Source organism: Punica granatum, chromosome 8, assembly GCF_007655135.1.
Source record: "Punica granatum isolate Tunisia-2019 chromosome 8, ASM765513v2, whole genome shotgun sequence".
Taxonomy (NCBI): Eukaryota; Viridiplantae; Streptophyta; class Magnoliopsida; order Myrtales; family Lythraceae; genus Punica; species Punica granatum.
In genome coordinates this window covers 25,886,977-25,903,408 of record NC_045134.1, presented here as the reverse complement: position 1 = coordinate 25,903,408, position 16,432 = coordinate 25,886,977, and the positions used below count along the sequence as shown (strand labels likewise).

At 35.8% G+C, this 16,432-nt stretch overlaps 2 protein-coding genes across 2 annotated transcripts; both read left to right on the top strand.

The window, feature by feature from the left end:
• Window positions 1-4,235: 4,235 nt before the first annotated feature.
• Window positions 4,236-9,619, top strand: LOC116189425 (truncated transcription factor CAULIFLOWER A). Its single transcript, XM_031519082.1, has 8 exons — window positions 4,236-4,763; window positions 6,858-6,936; window positions 7,159-7,223; window positions 7,466-7,565; window positions 7,646-7,687; window positions 8,005-8,046; window positions 8,969-9,093; window positions 9,291-9,619. Exons 1-8 carry the CDS (start codon window positions 4,579-4,581, stop codon window positions 9,412-9,414), a joined length of 762 nt encoding a protein of 253 aa, XP_031374942.1. The 5' UTR covers window positions 4,236-4,578; the 3' UTR covers window positions 9,415-9,619.
• A 2,154-nt stretch (window positions 9,620-11,773) lies between these two features.
• LOC116189391 (probable galacturonosyltransferase 11) lies at window positions 11,774-14,676 on the top strand. The gene is made up of 2 exons (XM_031519046.1): window positions 11,774-12,118; window positions 12,935-14,676. Exons 1-2 carry the CDS (start codon window positions 11,963-11,965, stop codon window positions 14,354-14,356), a joined length of 1,578 nt encoding a protein of 525 aa, XP_031374906.1. The 5' UTR covers window positions 11,774-11,962; the 3' UTR covers window positions 14,357-14,676.
• Window positions 14,677-16,432: the final 1,756 nt, after the last annotated feature.

Genomic DNA, 16,432 nt, shown 5'->3' with positions numbered 1-16,432 from the left:
AATATTATTCTTATTTAACCGATACTTGGCTAGGCAAAAGACATATATAAATATATGAAATTGTCAAAAAATGACAATTATATATCTAATTTATATATACTTAATCTATATATTTAATTGAAGCGGCAACTACATCTTTTATATTACATATTCTATTGCATATTTTGTTATCTTGTATATATGCCGTTGTGCTTTATCTCATATTTTATTCTCTTATATATATATTACGTCGTGCCTTATATAAAATTTATATATTCACTACATAATTAATTAATAACATTTCTTTAATAAAAATATAACAATTTCCTTTGTATAAATGATGATGTATTGCCGTGAGAATTCGACTATGAACTCGTTTTATTTTTTGATAACGTGACAGCGTAAGAATTCAGCTCAGAACTTTATTTTCATATATATATATATATATATATATATATATAAAGATAAGGTAATGAAAAGTAAAAAAAAAATCAAGTATATCACATGTGAACATATCTTGATAAATCAGTAACCAAATTAACTCGATTGAGTTTTCTTAATAAAAAATTATAAAATACTTAAAAAAGTAGCTGAGGTTGCATACTAAGGAGAAAAAGAAAGAGAGAAGATAGAACCTCTAACCCACAACCAAAATATCGATTGGAAAGAGACAAAGGCATGCACCAAACTCAAATTAAAGTCTCTATTATATATAGTAATTCAATGTACTCCCACGAAATTCTCTCATTGAATCTATAAGGACATTGCCACATCGGTGTCCTGAGAGATCCTTAGCGTGCCACAAAAGCGTTTTGAGAGCTCTTGGTGAAGAGTCTCTTCTAGCGTGTTTGGTTTTAGAGTTAAGTAGAATTGAGTTTTGATTTTAATTGGATTGTAATGATTGTGTTGTTGAATTATGAGAAAAGGTGAGAAAAAGTAATGAATAGTTGAAAAAAATAATGATTGTATTGTTAAATTGTAGAAAATGTAATAGATAGTTAAGAGAATTTAGTATTAAAAATTGAATTAAATGGTTAAAAATTTGAAGAAAAAGGAAAAAGTAATAATTGTGTTATTGATTTTTATTGTATAGTGAATAAAGTTAAAGTTAGAGTTAAAATTTTAAAAATATGATTACGAAATCAAACGGAGCGTTCATGTTTCCTACATTTAATATAAAACTAGATACACACATATTCTTGTGTGAAACAACCTTAATTAATTAAAATGATTAAAGAAACTAAATAATTTATAAAATTAAAACAATTAAAAAAACAAAAGAAATAATTTACAAATAGAAACATTAGTTCCACGATCTTTCTCTACTTTGCAAGCTAATGGTCAGCCTCTCTTCTTCGTCTTCCTATTCACCGATTTTGTACATCTCATTTCTTCCCCTTTGCTCTCAGCTTCTCTTTTTTTTTTTTGCTGAATAAAAGGTTAGGTCGGGTTATTAGTCCGCTATGCCTGCCCCAACTAAGGGAACCAAACCGCCATGAAATATTCCTTTCGCCGTAGCTCGCTGTGACTTTAGCCCAACTTGATCACCGCAGCCCCACCAACGCACTAGTGAATTAAGTTCAAGACCCACTGGATCAAGTATTATGGGCCGGCCATCGCCATCCCATAATACACCCACATAGTGTGCGAACTTTACGTCCTCAGTGAGGTTCGAACTCGTGATGTTCAAGTGGAGCGCTTGATACTTAACCACTAGACCACCGTGTTGGTGGTTACTCTCAGCTTCTCTTGCTCGTACGAAACCAAGATTTTTTGAACACAAGTGTTGAGCTATAATCTTTCTTGTGTAGTATGGTGTAATTCATTTAACGATTAGTATTTGACAAAAAACATCCGTTTAATATTTGAAATAACAATGCAAGTGCAATATATTTTTGTTAGAATAAGGTAAACGCTTAAAAGTCAAGATTTACCATAATATATTATCAAAATAGTGCATATTCCTGCGCAACACGTGGGCCATGTGACTTGTATCTAGTTCATACAAAACATGAATTGAGAGTTTACTTGGTTAGCGCAGTTGCTGCTCCATTTGCCTGTCTCTCTTTGTTCAACTCGTGCAGTGTGTATATATATATATATATATATACACACACATAAACGGCACAATGAACGACAATATTATAAACAAACAATATGTATAAACGACAATTTGATTGTAGTTAATATGATAAGAATATATTTGTCCATAATGCAAATGAGAACTCTATAAATATTATAAGCACCCGTTATTACTGGTTTCCTACTTTATATTTTGCTACAATCTATATGAATGGCAATTCGACTGCTACAATATATGATCAGTAATTCTGCAAATAATACATATATATATATATTATATTACATAATTAATGATAAAAAATTCCTTAATACATAAGTAATGACGTGGCAAGCTGAGAGAATTCCGTTTTTATTTTTGATAATGTAGTGACATGAGAATTCGGCTCGTACTTTGTTTTCATATATATAGATTAACTTAATTAAATAAACACTTATTTCATACATAAAACTTCGGCACTTTAATTTTAGCACTTATAATTAAGTTGAAACAGACGCATGCTTTGTTTTGATTATATGGACCTACAGGTCTAACCATTAGGAAAAACAAATCTCATGACCGGTTTGTTAAAGAGTCTATGTTGTGTTTGGTTTTAGAGTTGAGTTTTAATTTTAATTGATTTGTAATGATTGTATTGTTGAATTATGAGAAAAATGTAAAAAAGTAATGAATAGTTGAGAGAAAGTAATGATTGTGGTGTTGAATTATGGAAAAAGTAATTAATAGTTGAAAAAATTTAATATTAAAAATTAAATTGAATGGTAGTTAAGATTAAAAAAATTGAAAAAAATGGGAAAAAAGTAATAATCGTGTTGTTAAATTGAAAGCAAGTAGAGTTAATGTGGAGTGGAGTTAAAAAAATTTTAGTCGCCAAACAAGGCCATATATATGAGAGTTTTGATATGCAAGTTATAGTTAGATTAATATCGTATTTTAGAAGTGCCTCGACTTGACATAGTCATTTTTTTTTAGGTGTATACCTTAATATAAGAAGCCCAATGAGCCATGACCAATCTAATTTAAGTATGGTTGGTTCATAAAGGATTGAATCTTTCATAGTAAATGATATTCTCTATTCACAAAACTCGAATTCGAAATTTTATTTAAAGAGAATGAGCGTCAAAATACTTGAATAAATCTTTGTAGATGATTCGATATATACTTTACCATCCATTTGTTGTTGGAGACTATTTTTGTTCTTTTGGCGTAATTATAAACAGTAATATGATGGACTGATTGGCGTCATATGGTCCGGCTATGTACAGCAGAAACAGAAACACTACCATACCATATTGGTCATAGTAAGAAAATACATGTGCATAGTTTTTTGTTTTTTCTTTGAAGGTAATTCAAATACAAGTGCATAGTTGTCCAAATGAATGCCATCAAATCTAAATTAAAATGCAACCTCATCTCTTCATGGCCTGCATTAGATAATTTTTCATATTAGTCCAATAGTAATAATTGTTAATTAAAAGCATCTGGTGATTGGATGCGCATAAAGTATACTGACTACGCATTCTTGTGCCATATAATAAAATTCGTCCGAGATGACCAATGACCATATATAAACCATTAATTTAGAAACTTAAACTTTTGTATTTGTCAAATGAAGGCACGATTGATTGGTCTATTATCTACACACTTAGCTATCGTATGATAAAGACTCCCAATAAAGAGTAGCAGCACAGCCGAGGTTCTGGTGCAGTTATATCATCCGCATAATCTCGAAATCAAAAGATCTTAGGCTCGAGTCCTTATAAATATAAAAAATTCACACCGAAAGGGATTTACTCCTTAATGAACATCTTGACTCGACTAGATTAGTCGAAAAAGGGCCTATATTTGACGGTCATAAGTAAAATATTCCCCAAGCACCTTTATTCCGTCTTCTCGTATTCTCGATTAGGTTCACGAGTCTCTCTCGATACATAGGATGAGTAATTTTTTCTTTTTTTATTTTTATTTTTGTGGGGGTTAAAAGTTAAAACTTAAAGGGGTGAGGGGGGATGGTCAAGTGTGCGGCTCCCAGACCAGACAAAGACAACTGTTGGTGACAGTCCATTGATCCAATGGGAACTCGACAGCGTTTTTGACGAAACCACTCTTCTCTTTTCACCTTTTCCATCTCCAAAACCGCTCGTCTCATCACTTGTCTTCATCTCTCTCTCTCTCTATATATCTAATCTCTCCTTCTCCAATAAGCTCACATATTAACGAACATCTCTCTCTTTTCCTCCCTCAACACGAAGTGAAACTGACATCATAAGAACGATGATTGTGATGGCGGTGGTGGTGATTCCTCTCCAATGGCATAGATAGATAGAGACACAGAGTGTGTGTGCGCGCGCACGCGTGTGTGGTCTTTTTATGTGATTCTTCGAAGGAATACTTATAAACGTACAATTGCCACGGCGTGGTATTATAAATAGACGCGAGCTGCTCTTTCCAGGTTCGAGACGAGGAGGTTTCTCTCGGTCGGTAGGGTAGAGGAGGAAGGAACAAGGGAGGAGGAGATCATGGGGAGGGGAAGGGTGCAGCTCAAGAGGATAGAGAACAAGATCAACCGGCAGGTCACGTTCTCGAAGCGCCGCTCCGGGCTCCTCAAGAAGGCCCACGAGATCTCCGTCCTATGCGATGCCGAGGTCGCCGTCATCGTCTTCTCCGCCAAGGGCAAGCTCTTCGAGTACGCAACCGATTCTTGGTACGCGCACACACTTGCCTCATCCGCTTCTTTTGATCGATCTCACTAAATTTATCATGCATCGAATACAAATCTCTTCGTGATCTCAGCCATCATATATGTGTGTTGTACTTATGGGTCCTCTCGATGAGAACTTTCACTGTACGGTCTAAAAATTACAGGTCGATACGTTGCCCGAAAGCACCAATCAGGAACTGACACCACTCCTTTGTAACACCTTAACCATACACTTCTTTTTCTTCTGGTCACCTGAAAAAAAAAAACATAGAGAGGTGGATGGATTGGATGTCATATATAAAACATTTCTGTATATATATGTAGATCAGGGCGTCATGATTTTAAATGAAGATAAAGTATATGTATGTGTAAATTAAATGTGTATATCATAGTTCCGAATGTCCGGCATATTGTTTATTATATATGTTTTGATAATTACTATATATATATATATATGTGTGCGTCGCATATCATGAAATATATATTTACTTGATAAGTCAACATGTATAATATAATACAAGGAAATCTATGTGCGTGTGTGCGTGTGTGCGTGTGTGTGTATATATAATCGGTGAAAAGAGAAAGGGGAAGAAGCAGAAGAAGAGTAGGCAGCAGCAGCCTATACAATGAAGAAGAGGCAATGCCTCTGACAATATTCCCTTCTACTCAATGACTGCCTCCCTGCCTAAAGTGGAAAAGAAAAAAGAAATGATGGGCAAACTGTCAGCGCAAAAACATGATACAAAATGAAAAAAACATGTGTAGTGTAGACCCAGAAAATTTAAACTTAATATTTTATAGAAAAATAAATAGAGATTGTTTTGCTGTTTATGGAGATTACAAATGTTGTCTGTGCCCTAGAAATTACTCATGTTGCTTACCCTTTTAGTTTTCTGTTTTTTTTCTCATATTCCTTTTTCATAATTTTTGTTTTGGGTTACGAAGGAGATCAAGGCGTAGTACAAAGAATTCTTTTTTCATATTTCGTTTGAGAACTTTATTCAATCATATGTGGTTTGCTATAAATAGATCACTTATAAGAATAAACCAAATATATAAATTTTTCCTCAAAATTAACATGGTACCTCTTCTTTTTTTTCCATTTTTTAACGATGAACATATTGATCAATGTCATCGATCTTAGGTTGTCCATACGATATTCAACTCGAATTTTCAGATCGCAAAGTGAGGTAAGGGCTGTGAAATATTTCAAAACAAATCGATCAATTTAAGAGTCTTCATCTGCTACTGTGCCTTTCTTCCTTTCTTAGATATATCAACTTTAAGGTAAAGACTTATCGAACATATATAATTTACATACATATATGTAATAGGCAAAAGGAGACCAGAAATCTCCCGAATGGAAAAGGATTTTATATGTGAATTCGAAAAAATTTCATTTAGCATAGTAATTCGTATATCAAGGAGCCATCAAACCGACCATACTGTACGATTCCTTTCATAGACATAATGTTTATATAGTTTTAACATAGATCTCATCTCACTAAGTTGCATTTGATATGGCTTTAACATAAGATTATATGTGGTGGGATGCACAACATATCAAAAAATAACATAGGAATGAGAGGAATGATGACGAGAACTGATAGGCGATAAGAATGCAATACCAATTTAGTCAAAAGCCAATGAATTGAATTTGCAGTCCTTGCTCTTCTGATATGTTGCCTTTGTCTTGAAGGTTTATGCACTTCCAATGACATTATGTGTATTTATATATATATGCTTATATACTGTTCATGGTCCACGTCTGAAGTTAAGATGGCTATCGAATTAGTGATTAATCAGTAATCAACTTCTCGAATATCTCTTCATGGTGTGAATGAAGAAAGATTAGCTCGTCTCTCAAAGCACTAGATATATGACCAAGACTTTAGGCCCCTCAGGTTGCTGCAAGACCAATCGAGCTGCAGACACATTATTTTATATTATGGGCAGACTTTTTTGTTTGGCACCACCTTAGTCTTCTCTTTTGGGTTTAAGAGAAGCCATTATTGTCTTTGGAAACACATGGTGACTGTCAGATAACTTTTCTATCTTGTGGTAATCTCTCTGATTGATCTGTCTTTGTATTGGCAGCATGGAGAGGATTCTTGAACGCTATGAAAGATACTCGTACGTGGAGAGACAGGCTATTGGAAATGATGCTGAGCCAACTGTAGGTTACCGTTCGCTAGCATTTTGGAAGAATAGAAATGAGAAATTGTGGCGGTGCTGCAGGGGAGATAAATTATCAATAAGATCCTTGAGATTGGATAGTCTCACGACCCATAATAACCCGTGCCCTGTGTGATGCAAACATCATTCGCACTTCCTCACACATATCAACGAAAATGTTGATTTTGTAAGGCATGAATCTAATTATTTTCATGTTGTCCAGGCGAACTGGCCTTTGGAGCATGCAAAACTCAAGGCTCGAGTGGAGATTTTGCAAAAGAACCAGAGGTAACAATTAAGATGCAATGCTGTGATTATTTTTTCTTTGGACCCGAGTAGGAGAGAACGATGATAACAAAATATGACACCTTCAAGGCACCAGAAAATTGGATTATGGATGTACGTTCAGTAAAATATAAGTCTAGTTTCCACTGTCCGGAATAAACGGTATCATGTGATAAATTCATGTTTTCTGGGGGTAACAGTGCCTTCAAAGTGCTATTAGCCGATGATCTGAAAAATATGAGCAGGAACTTGATGGGAGAAAATCTCGATTCCTTGAGCCTCAGAGAGCTTCAGCACCTGGAGCAACAGCTCGATTCGGGTCTCAAGCACATAAGATCCAGAAAGGTAAACTTAAACATATTAAGTTTGAAGTTTCTATGGAAATTCACCGCTGATCTCAAGCTGAGCTTGTTTTTGGCTTTCAGAACCAACTGATGCATGAATCCATCTCCGAGCTTCAGAAAAAGGTCTGTCCTCCCAATTAGTTCTTCACGTCTGTATATATTGCTCAGTTGAAGAGGTGTAGATGATTATAACCAGATTCGGACAAAAGGTTCCTCGATTCTGATTATGTCATTCGCAGCTTCGACTTTTGTAGGAGTTCTATATATATATATATATATATATATATAGAATAGTAGGTCAAGGGATCTGATGATAGTGCTTCTTGATATACATTTTCTCTAACGAAGAATTGCAACTGACTGAAACTTCGTCTATATCCCATGCTATAGTGATCATTGAGCACCTTTGATTGATCACTTGAATGCTTTTTCCCTGGCAGGATAAGGCTTTGCAAGAACAAAATAACCTGCTTGCTAAGAAGGTGAAGCCATTTCGCATTGCACTTATATATATTGACATAGATATTGATTGCATTTTCATGATGTTTCATTATGAATATAGCTATGAAAGTGTTATCACTATGATGCTTCTTTCCATAAGTTAATATATATATACATATATTGTTGAGGATATTAATCCCACATAGAAAACATGAATCAAATCCATTGATTTATATGAGACTTGGGTACCACCAGGGGCGGAGCCAATGTAATACCAGGGGGGCAATTGCCCCCCTTGAACTTTGGCTTTTTTATAATTTTGCCCCAAAATTATGTTAGTTTATGAATTTTTCTATGTAAAATTTGCACTTTGCCCCCCCCGAAAAAAAAATTTATGTACTATTTATATCAAGCAATATTTTTGCCCCCCTGAACGAAAATCCTGGATTCGCCCCTGGATACCACCACTTTATCAACTTGAACTTTTAAGTGGAAATGAGCTCAGATCCGTATAAGTCCAATAAAAATTCAATATATATATATAGCATGATCAGTCAAATTATTCTCTCGATAAATTGTCACAGCATGCCAAAGAGGCTCAAAATGTATGGTCCATCATGAGCATCTTATTAGATGCCGAATGTCAGTGTCGGTTCCAACCTGTTTCCGGAAAACTCGTAAAACCATTTTCCATATGAGGTGGATGACATGAGTTGTCATAATTCCAGATTCCTATTACATACAGTGACCTAGATCCTCATAACCCTGGTGACGGGGTAATGCTAGGGTGGGGGGCCCGACTTTTGCTGTCCTGATCAACCGACCCTTTCGCATCTGCGAGAACTGCGAGCTCTGATGCAATGTGGTAGCTCTATGACTGTTCCAAAACCATGTGACTAGTCCTTGTTGACAACTTTGGGTTTGACAGCGATGTTTATATATGTGTACATAATTGAAATTCAGGTGAAAGAAAGGGAGAAGGCAATGGCACCACAGCAGCAGCAAGAAGAAAGCAGCTTCAACTCTGCCTCAGCTGTCATGGTGACCCAGCCCGGGCCCGCCTTACAGCACCCTCTTGCCGCAATGGGGTATCTCTTCTTCTTCTTCCAAATTTTACCGATCAACTGAATCCCAAAAACATTAGATGACAGCTAGCTAGAGAGTTCCTTGCGTGTTTTTTACCTTATCAATTTGGCTATGTTCACTCCCCGGATTGGTTTCACATGGCATAAATAGAGTTATCTGACGTACCTCAAATGACTGTTTAAAGATGTAATTTTTGCAGAGTACCCGGGTACTGTAGAGAGGGTGCGGAGGAAGAAGAGGGAGGAGAAGCTGCAATGCTGCAGCTCCATCACCGAAATGGTACGATGCTTCCTCCATGGATGCTTCACCACCTTTCCGATTAACAACACTACCCCATTTATATATTATATAAGTATATGCCTCGATAAAATGAGTCCCCATTTACTATCAAAGGTGTCCTCATCTATACCACGTATATGTGAACAAACAAATTATAATCATATGTACCCTAAGACATTGTGGTCTGAAGCTGTAAGCACATCTGCCAGCATTATGTCAAAGCAAAGAAAAATATCAATTAGAAGGAAAGGCCTCCCACCTCTTGTATGTGAACATTGTGTCTGCTATCATCCCAGACATTCGAAATCCTTTGCTCTGTAAATTTGGATCATAATTAGGAGTTTTCGAGCGGATTGAAGGGTCGTCTATTACAGGAATTCGCTCATATAGAGACAGCAATTGAGACGAAAAACTCAATCTCTGCATGATATAGAGACGGAGTTTTCCGTCTCAGAGGGTCCTGGTCAAAAAGCCTCGTTGCAAAATGACGAGACAAAAATTTCCGTCTCAATCTCGACTGAGAAGAAAATTTAAGACGGAATTTTTTGTCTAAACCTGATAGACGGAGTAAACTGTCTCAATTTTCGTCTCACGATTGAGACAGAAAGAGAAGCCTAGAGGGGAGCAGGGGCTTTTGTGCACTCATCACACTTATACGAGGGCTGCAATGCATCATGTCTCTCTATTTATGTGGACTATGCACTCGCGAAGATTCGAACCAAGATCTTCACCATGGCGCGCACGCGTGTTTCCATCTAGATTGCTCTCATTTATCGTTACCTTTTAACATTTCATTATATTTGTTATACATATGCAAATTTTCATTTTAAAGCTAATATTCAATTTCTATTGCTTATATGTTAAATACCTCTGACTGATTTTACACATTCACACTTATTGTAGTTTGCACCTTTTTTTCTTAATACTGTTGATCTCTTATCTGTAATTTATTTATTATTTTATCTACAAAACTTTTAATATACAATCAATATTCATCAGTTTTATTTTAATAATTTTTGAAACTTTTATATAGAATCTTCTTATAACTAATATTTGTATATCTAGCTCTTTGAAAGAAAAGAAAGAAAGAAAGTTTCGAATTTATAAGTAGTATATGGATCCATAGAGACGGAAATTTGAGACAGAGACTTTCGTGTCATGTGAATAAAGACGAAATTTTATGTTTCAATTTTCAAAATTTCCATCTCAAAACAACAGACATGTCCCGTCTCAAAATTCCGTATCTATAAGACACTATTCCTATATATGTCGACCTGATTGAACAGCGTAACTTTGCCTTGTGGGTTTTGTTTTAGTTGTATATGGTTGTTTTTATGTACTACTAGGAAAGAGGCTGTCTATGGATAAATTTTATGTCTGTAGCATCAACATTGTACGGCATCATCTGTCCGGTTTTCATCAAGCGACAGAAGAGGTTCGTGGAAACGGGATTGCCATGTAAGTGGAACATCTTTGCAGAACGATTTTTATTCTAGAGGCATGTTCTGATAGTGCTGTCATGATCGATCGATGGCAACTGCAAACGATAAAAAGAACATACATGTTTTGACATGGACACTAGTTACGCTGCCATGTTGAACCACGCAGGCACCCCAAAAATAGTCGATTATTTCTCGAGATGTATATGAAATTATTATTCCTTCTTATGCTAAATTAGGTTATAGGAGGTTAGTCTTTTCTGTATCAAATGCAAAAATCGACTCTTTCTTTAACGTAAACCCTGCCCTAGTCGAGGATGTAACAAAAGACCCTCCAACTCTTTCACGGTAACAACCTTCAGATAATAAGGATGTCTACTATTAAGTTTACATACGTAACACAATAATGATTTATTTTACACGCATCTCATTATAATTGTGTTGTATCCTTCGTCTAATTAGATCAAAATAAATTACAGACATTCATCTAATTGAAACTAAACGAATAACTCCTTAAACATTTGGGCACTCATTGGACTTTGTAATGGGCAGGCCTGCCAGCCTTGTCTTCTGAAAAATTCTTCCGTACCTGTCGGGAGCTTTTCTAATGTCATGTTCTTTCTGAATAGACGATAACTGGCCTCGATAACTTTTGTCCACATATGAGAGCGCCGCTAAGATTTGATTCAACAAAAAGGAAAGAGTAGTAACTCCCAGTGAGAATGTGAATGTGAAGCTCACTGAAAGTACTTTGTGTCCAAGATCGTTCGACATTCGACCAGTGATTAGTCTCATCTAATTCACTGAGATGTCTCATGGTCACGTGGAAAACTTCCAATGGCAACGACACCGGCTCAAGACCAGGCCCAGGCCCAGGCCCAGAAAAGGCCCACGCTTAGGCCCATTTCTATATCAGTCCAACCCAGACATGCAACCTATTTTGGGCATCGGCAAGCTGACAAGGATTAATTGGCAAGGTGACGACGAGTGTCAGCTGGTGAGAGACCCATTGTCTTGTCCCTGTCGGTCGTTGACCTGGAGGACACCGGAATCAGCACAAAATCGTACGGCGGCGTGCTCAGATGATTCCCCGGTGAAATTTGAGATGTGGGCAGCCGAGATTTCTTGATCTTGGCAGTGGCGGCGGCGGAGTATGCGGCGGCGAGCGGCCGACTTCCGGCGGTCTGGCCGGAGGCGCTGGTCGACGCGGTGGATCTGGGCGCTTCTTGGGCTGTTCTTCGTCGCTGGGTGTATACTGTTTGTGGTTCATCACAATCACCACGAAGGTCGTGCCGCCCAGCTTGTAATGGTAAGAGTATGACCGAGGAAAAAGGAACAACATTTTTTTTTTTGGGCTTATTTTCTCATTTTAGCTGTCTGGGTTTGTTCTTATTCAGTGTCTTTGTCAGTTTATAATTAAGAATTTCATTGCTCTTGGATTGATTACGGCAGCTCAGCTGCCTCCTGATGGAGCTGCGCGTGTAGCTCTGCATTTCTTTCATAGATGTAAGTGGTCGTGTTTAACGTTTGAAATGACATTTTGAATGCAAGCACCATTTAGGGATCGGCATACGGGCATTATCGGCGATAGATAGATGACTATACTGTGTTCCGGTTCTGGGAATCTTTACATTGCCAATAAGTATAAGTGTGTTGATTCTTACACAACCCAGATGGATAAGAGCTAATTGCCTTTGCTGTATGGAGGAAATGGTCAATTTGGATTCAGCTTTAAGCTTTCAGAATCTTTGCTTTCTTTGATTTTTACTTATTTTGAGCCTCAACCAAAACTTTAAAATGATCGGTCCATTTGTCCTCAGTTTAAAATGTTTGTTTCTCCATTTGAGCTATTATACGTCACGTCCTGCATGTTTTATACGAGAGATTTGAGTTTCTCAACAAGTTTGGTTGCCGTTTTCTACAATGGTGGTACTAATATGATTTTATGAGTTCACTGTGGTTTAGGCAAACTGGTAGGTACATATGTATCTACAGTCCCTTAGGTTGCTATTATGAAGAAATGTCTTGACCATCGATTGACTTCTGATATGATTGCAGATTGGATCTTTACGTTAAGTTGTTCGTTTGAAGATTAACTTGACACTCGATTTCTCATTGTTTTCAGGAGAATAGTGTGAGTAAACGAAGAGAAGCCCACAGTAGTTCAAAATTCACAGACGAAGTAGTGAGTGCTACATCATTTTCTCAGCAGTTGTCCGAGCAAATTATACTTGCCAAGGCTTATGTCGTCATAGCAAAGGAGCATAACGACCTTCACTTAGCATGGGAACTGAGTTCAAAGATCCGATCATCCCAGCTCCTGCTCTCCAAAGCCGCCATGAGAGGAGAGATCATCTCATTAGCCGAAGCAGAATCGTTAATGAAAAGCCTGTCTTCGCTTTTTCTCAAGGCACAAGACTTGCACTATGATATTGCTACCACAATAGTAACCATGAAATCCCACATGCAAGCTCTCGAGCAACGTGCCAGTTCGTCCACAGTTCAGTCCATAGTATCTGGTCGACTTGTGGCCGAATCAGTCCCCAGAAGTCTCCATTGCCTCAATCTGAAACTTATAGCCGATTGGCTGAAGGACCCACCATTGAAGAGAATCAAGAACGGGAGACAGAGTTCAAATTCTGCTCGTCTCGTGGACAATAGTCTTCATCACTTCTGCTTGTTCTCAGATAATGTCCTCGCCGCATCTGTAGTCGTTAACTCAACGGTTTCTAACTCTAACAGCCCGAAGGATCTTGTGTTCCATATTGTTACTGATAGTATAAATTATGGAGCAATGCTGTCTTGGTTCAATGGCAACAATTTCAGTGGATCCACCATCGAAGTTCGGAATGTGCGAGAGCTCTCATGGGTCAACGCTTCTTTCTCTCCTGTAGTTGGTCCTGGAGATGTCAAAGATGAACTGCCTAAGCTGCAGGACCCAAAGGATACTTCGTTGCTCAACCACCTACGGTTTTATACAGCAGAGATCTACCCTGAGCTTGAGAAGGTTGTCTTTCTTGATGACGATGTTGTTGTTCAGAAGGACCTGAGCCTTCTCTTTTCCTTGGATCTGCACGGGAATGTTAACGGGGCTGTGGAAACCTGCTTGGAATCATTCCACCGGTACTACAAGTACATCAACTTCTCGAACCCGGTTGTCAGCTCAAAGATTGATCCACAGGCCTGCGGGTGGGCCTTTGGCATGAACATCTTCAATCTGGCTGAGTGGAGGAGGGCCGACATCACCGCACAATATTTGTACTGGCTAGAATTGAATTCCGACCGGACAGTGTGGAGATCGGGGACCCTGCCTGTGGGCCTTCTGGCCTTCTATGGTCTGACTGAGCCGCTCGATCGCAGGTGGCATGTGCTGGGGTTGGGCCATGATGTGAACATCGACGACCGTCTCATTGATAGCGCAGCAGTGATTCACTTCAACGGGAATCTAAAGCCATGGCTTGAGATCGGGATTAGCAGGTACAAGCCTCTCTGGTGGAGATATGTGGATCACACCCACCCTTACCTCCGGGAATGCACCGCGAATTGACTTCAAGATCTTGAACAGGTAGTAGGAAGAAGAAGTCAGCTTTTTATGTAGATTATGTCTCTTAGAGTCGTTCTCGGTATAGTTTGTCGAGAGATTCACATTGATTCATAGACATTAGACCTCAGAGATGTATTTTAAGATGAAGAGGGCGATTAAAAAAAAAAATCAAATTTTGGATTGTAAACTATAAATTGATATCAGAAATTTTTTGTATTCTAATTTCAGTAGCATTGACACATTTAAAAATTTAATTTCGAAATATGTATTTCTGAATTTATGTATCACTACTAGGAGTTTATGTTGATTTAGGATTTTTGCTTCTCCCTTTCTCAAATTCGGGACTTTGATGCAAATATTGATTATTTTATTCGTGATTGTTAATCATGATAGAAATTTGTATATTTTATGGTACGGAGTCTTTGAATTTAGATTAAAACTAGGCTATTGAACCCGATTGTTGCAAGGATTTTATAAAGAAATTTTTATGAAACATTAGATATTAAGGCAATTGTTAATATTAATTTACAGTTTATAATAATATATAGCAAATAGGAAAATTTGTCTTTATAGTATATAAATTTTATATTCATGATAGATAATATTAACTAAATAGCTCGTAAGCATATAATTCATGTAAAATATTTTATAGAAATTATCTCAATTATCAATTTAATTTATAAGAGATAATTATAAAATCCAAAAAAAAAAATCCTAGCAAATTTAATTATTAATGAATGATTAATGGTCATAGAATCTATTAAGTTTTAACATTAAGTATTTGCAATTGTCTTTTTCTCACTCATATTTCATATATTAAGTTTTGTAAATTTGAATGATTTTAGATAAAATGACTAATCACTTCGATGTGTGATTTACTTAATTTAACTTTTTATAAGGCCAGTAATGATTATTAAAGTTAATTAAGAAAAATTTAATAATTCTTTGTGTCTTTAAAATTATGTATATTTATTTACAAATAAAATATAAATTCCTTATAAAATAACAACAGGTGATTACAATAAAAAAATTCCTCTTTAATTTTTTGGTTATATTTTCTTCAACAACAATAATTAATACTATTAAATTTCTATATAACATACTAATTTATTAAACATTTACAATTATACACTTATGTAAGAGGGTCTTGAAAATTATGTATATTTTTTTACTAATAAAATAGAAATTCCTTATAAAATACCAATAAGTGATTACGATAAAGAATTATTCTTTAATTTTTTCGATATATTTTTTTAATAACAATAATAATTAATACTATTCAATTTCTATATATTATACTAATTTATTAAACATTTAAAATTTTACTGCTATTTAATAGGATGTGATACAACTTTATATATATATAAATATATATGGTAATATTAACACTTTGATAATCGTTAAAATAACGATGAATAAAACATATCAAAATAGCTCTATAAAATACTTTTATTTTCAAAATTAAATGAATAAAAAAATTTAAATAAATATAATTGGATAATACAATATATTAAACTTTTTAATAATAATTAATCCCAAATGCGCAAATATAACAGCTAGTTGATATATAATATCTTTTATTTGTACTCTTTAAATTTCTAATTTCTCTTGATCTAATTCCATTCTGCATTCACTCACTGCATCCATGAATGAATGTATTCGTTTGCTTTCTTTTTTTATGAGTGAATGAATGTATTCATCTACATTATTACTTATATCGAAAAAAGAATTAATGAATGTACTTTTGGACAATTGAATGTTCGGAATTTTATATAGATGATTGAATTGGTCCTTTTGAATTTTTATTTTGCGTTTCGTTTATGAATATGAATGATAAATTTAGAGTTGTATTATATTTTAATTCCGATTTATTTGTTTCAGACAGACAATACAAGTTGTATCTACAAATAACTACACGGATAAAGGGATTTTTTATACACACTTGGATCTCAATATGCCGACACAAACTCAACCAAAAATCGAAATGTCATTTCTTTTTTCAGTTATAAAGGAGATGCAAGGCCTAATACAATGAAAGATAAAACTAATAAAATAGCACGGATCGTCTCGAACGTGCGA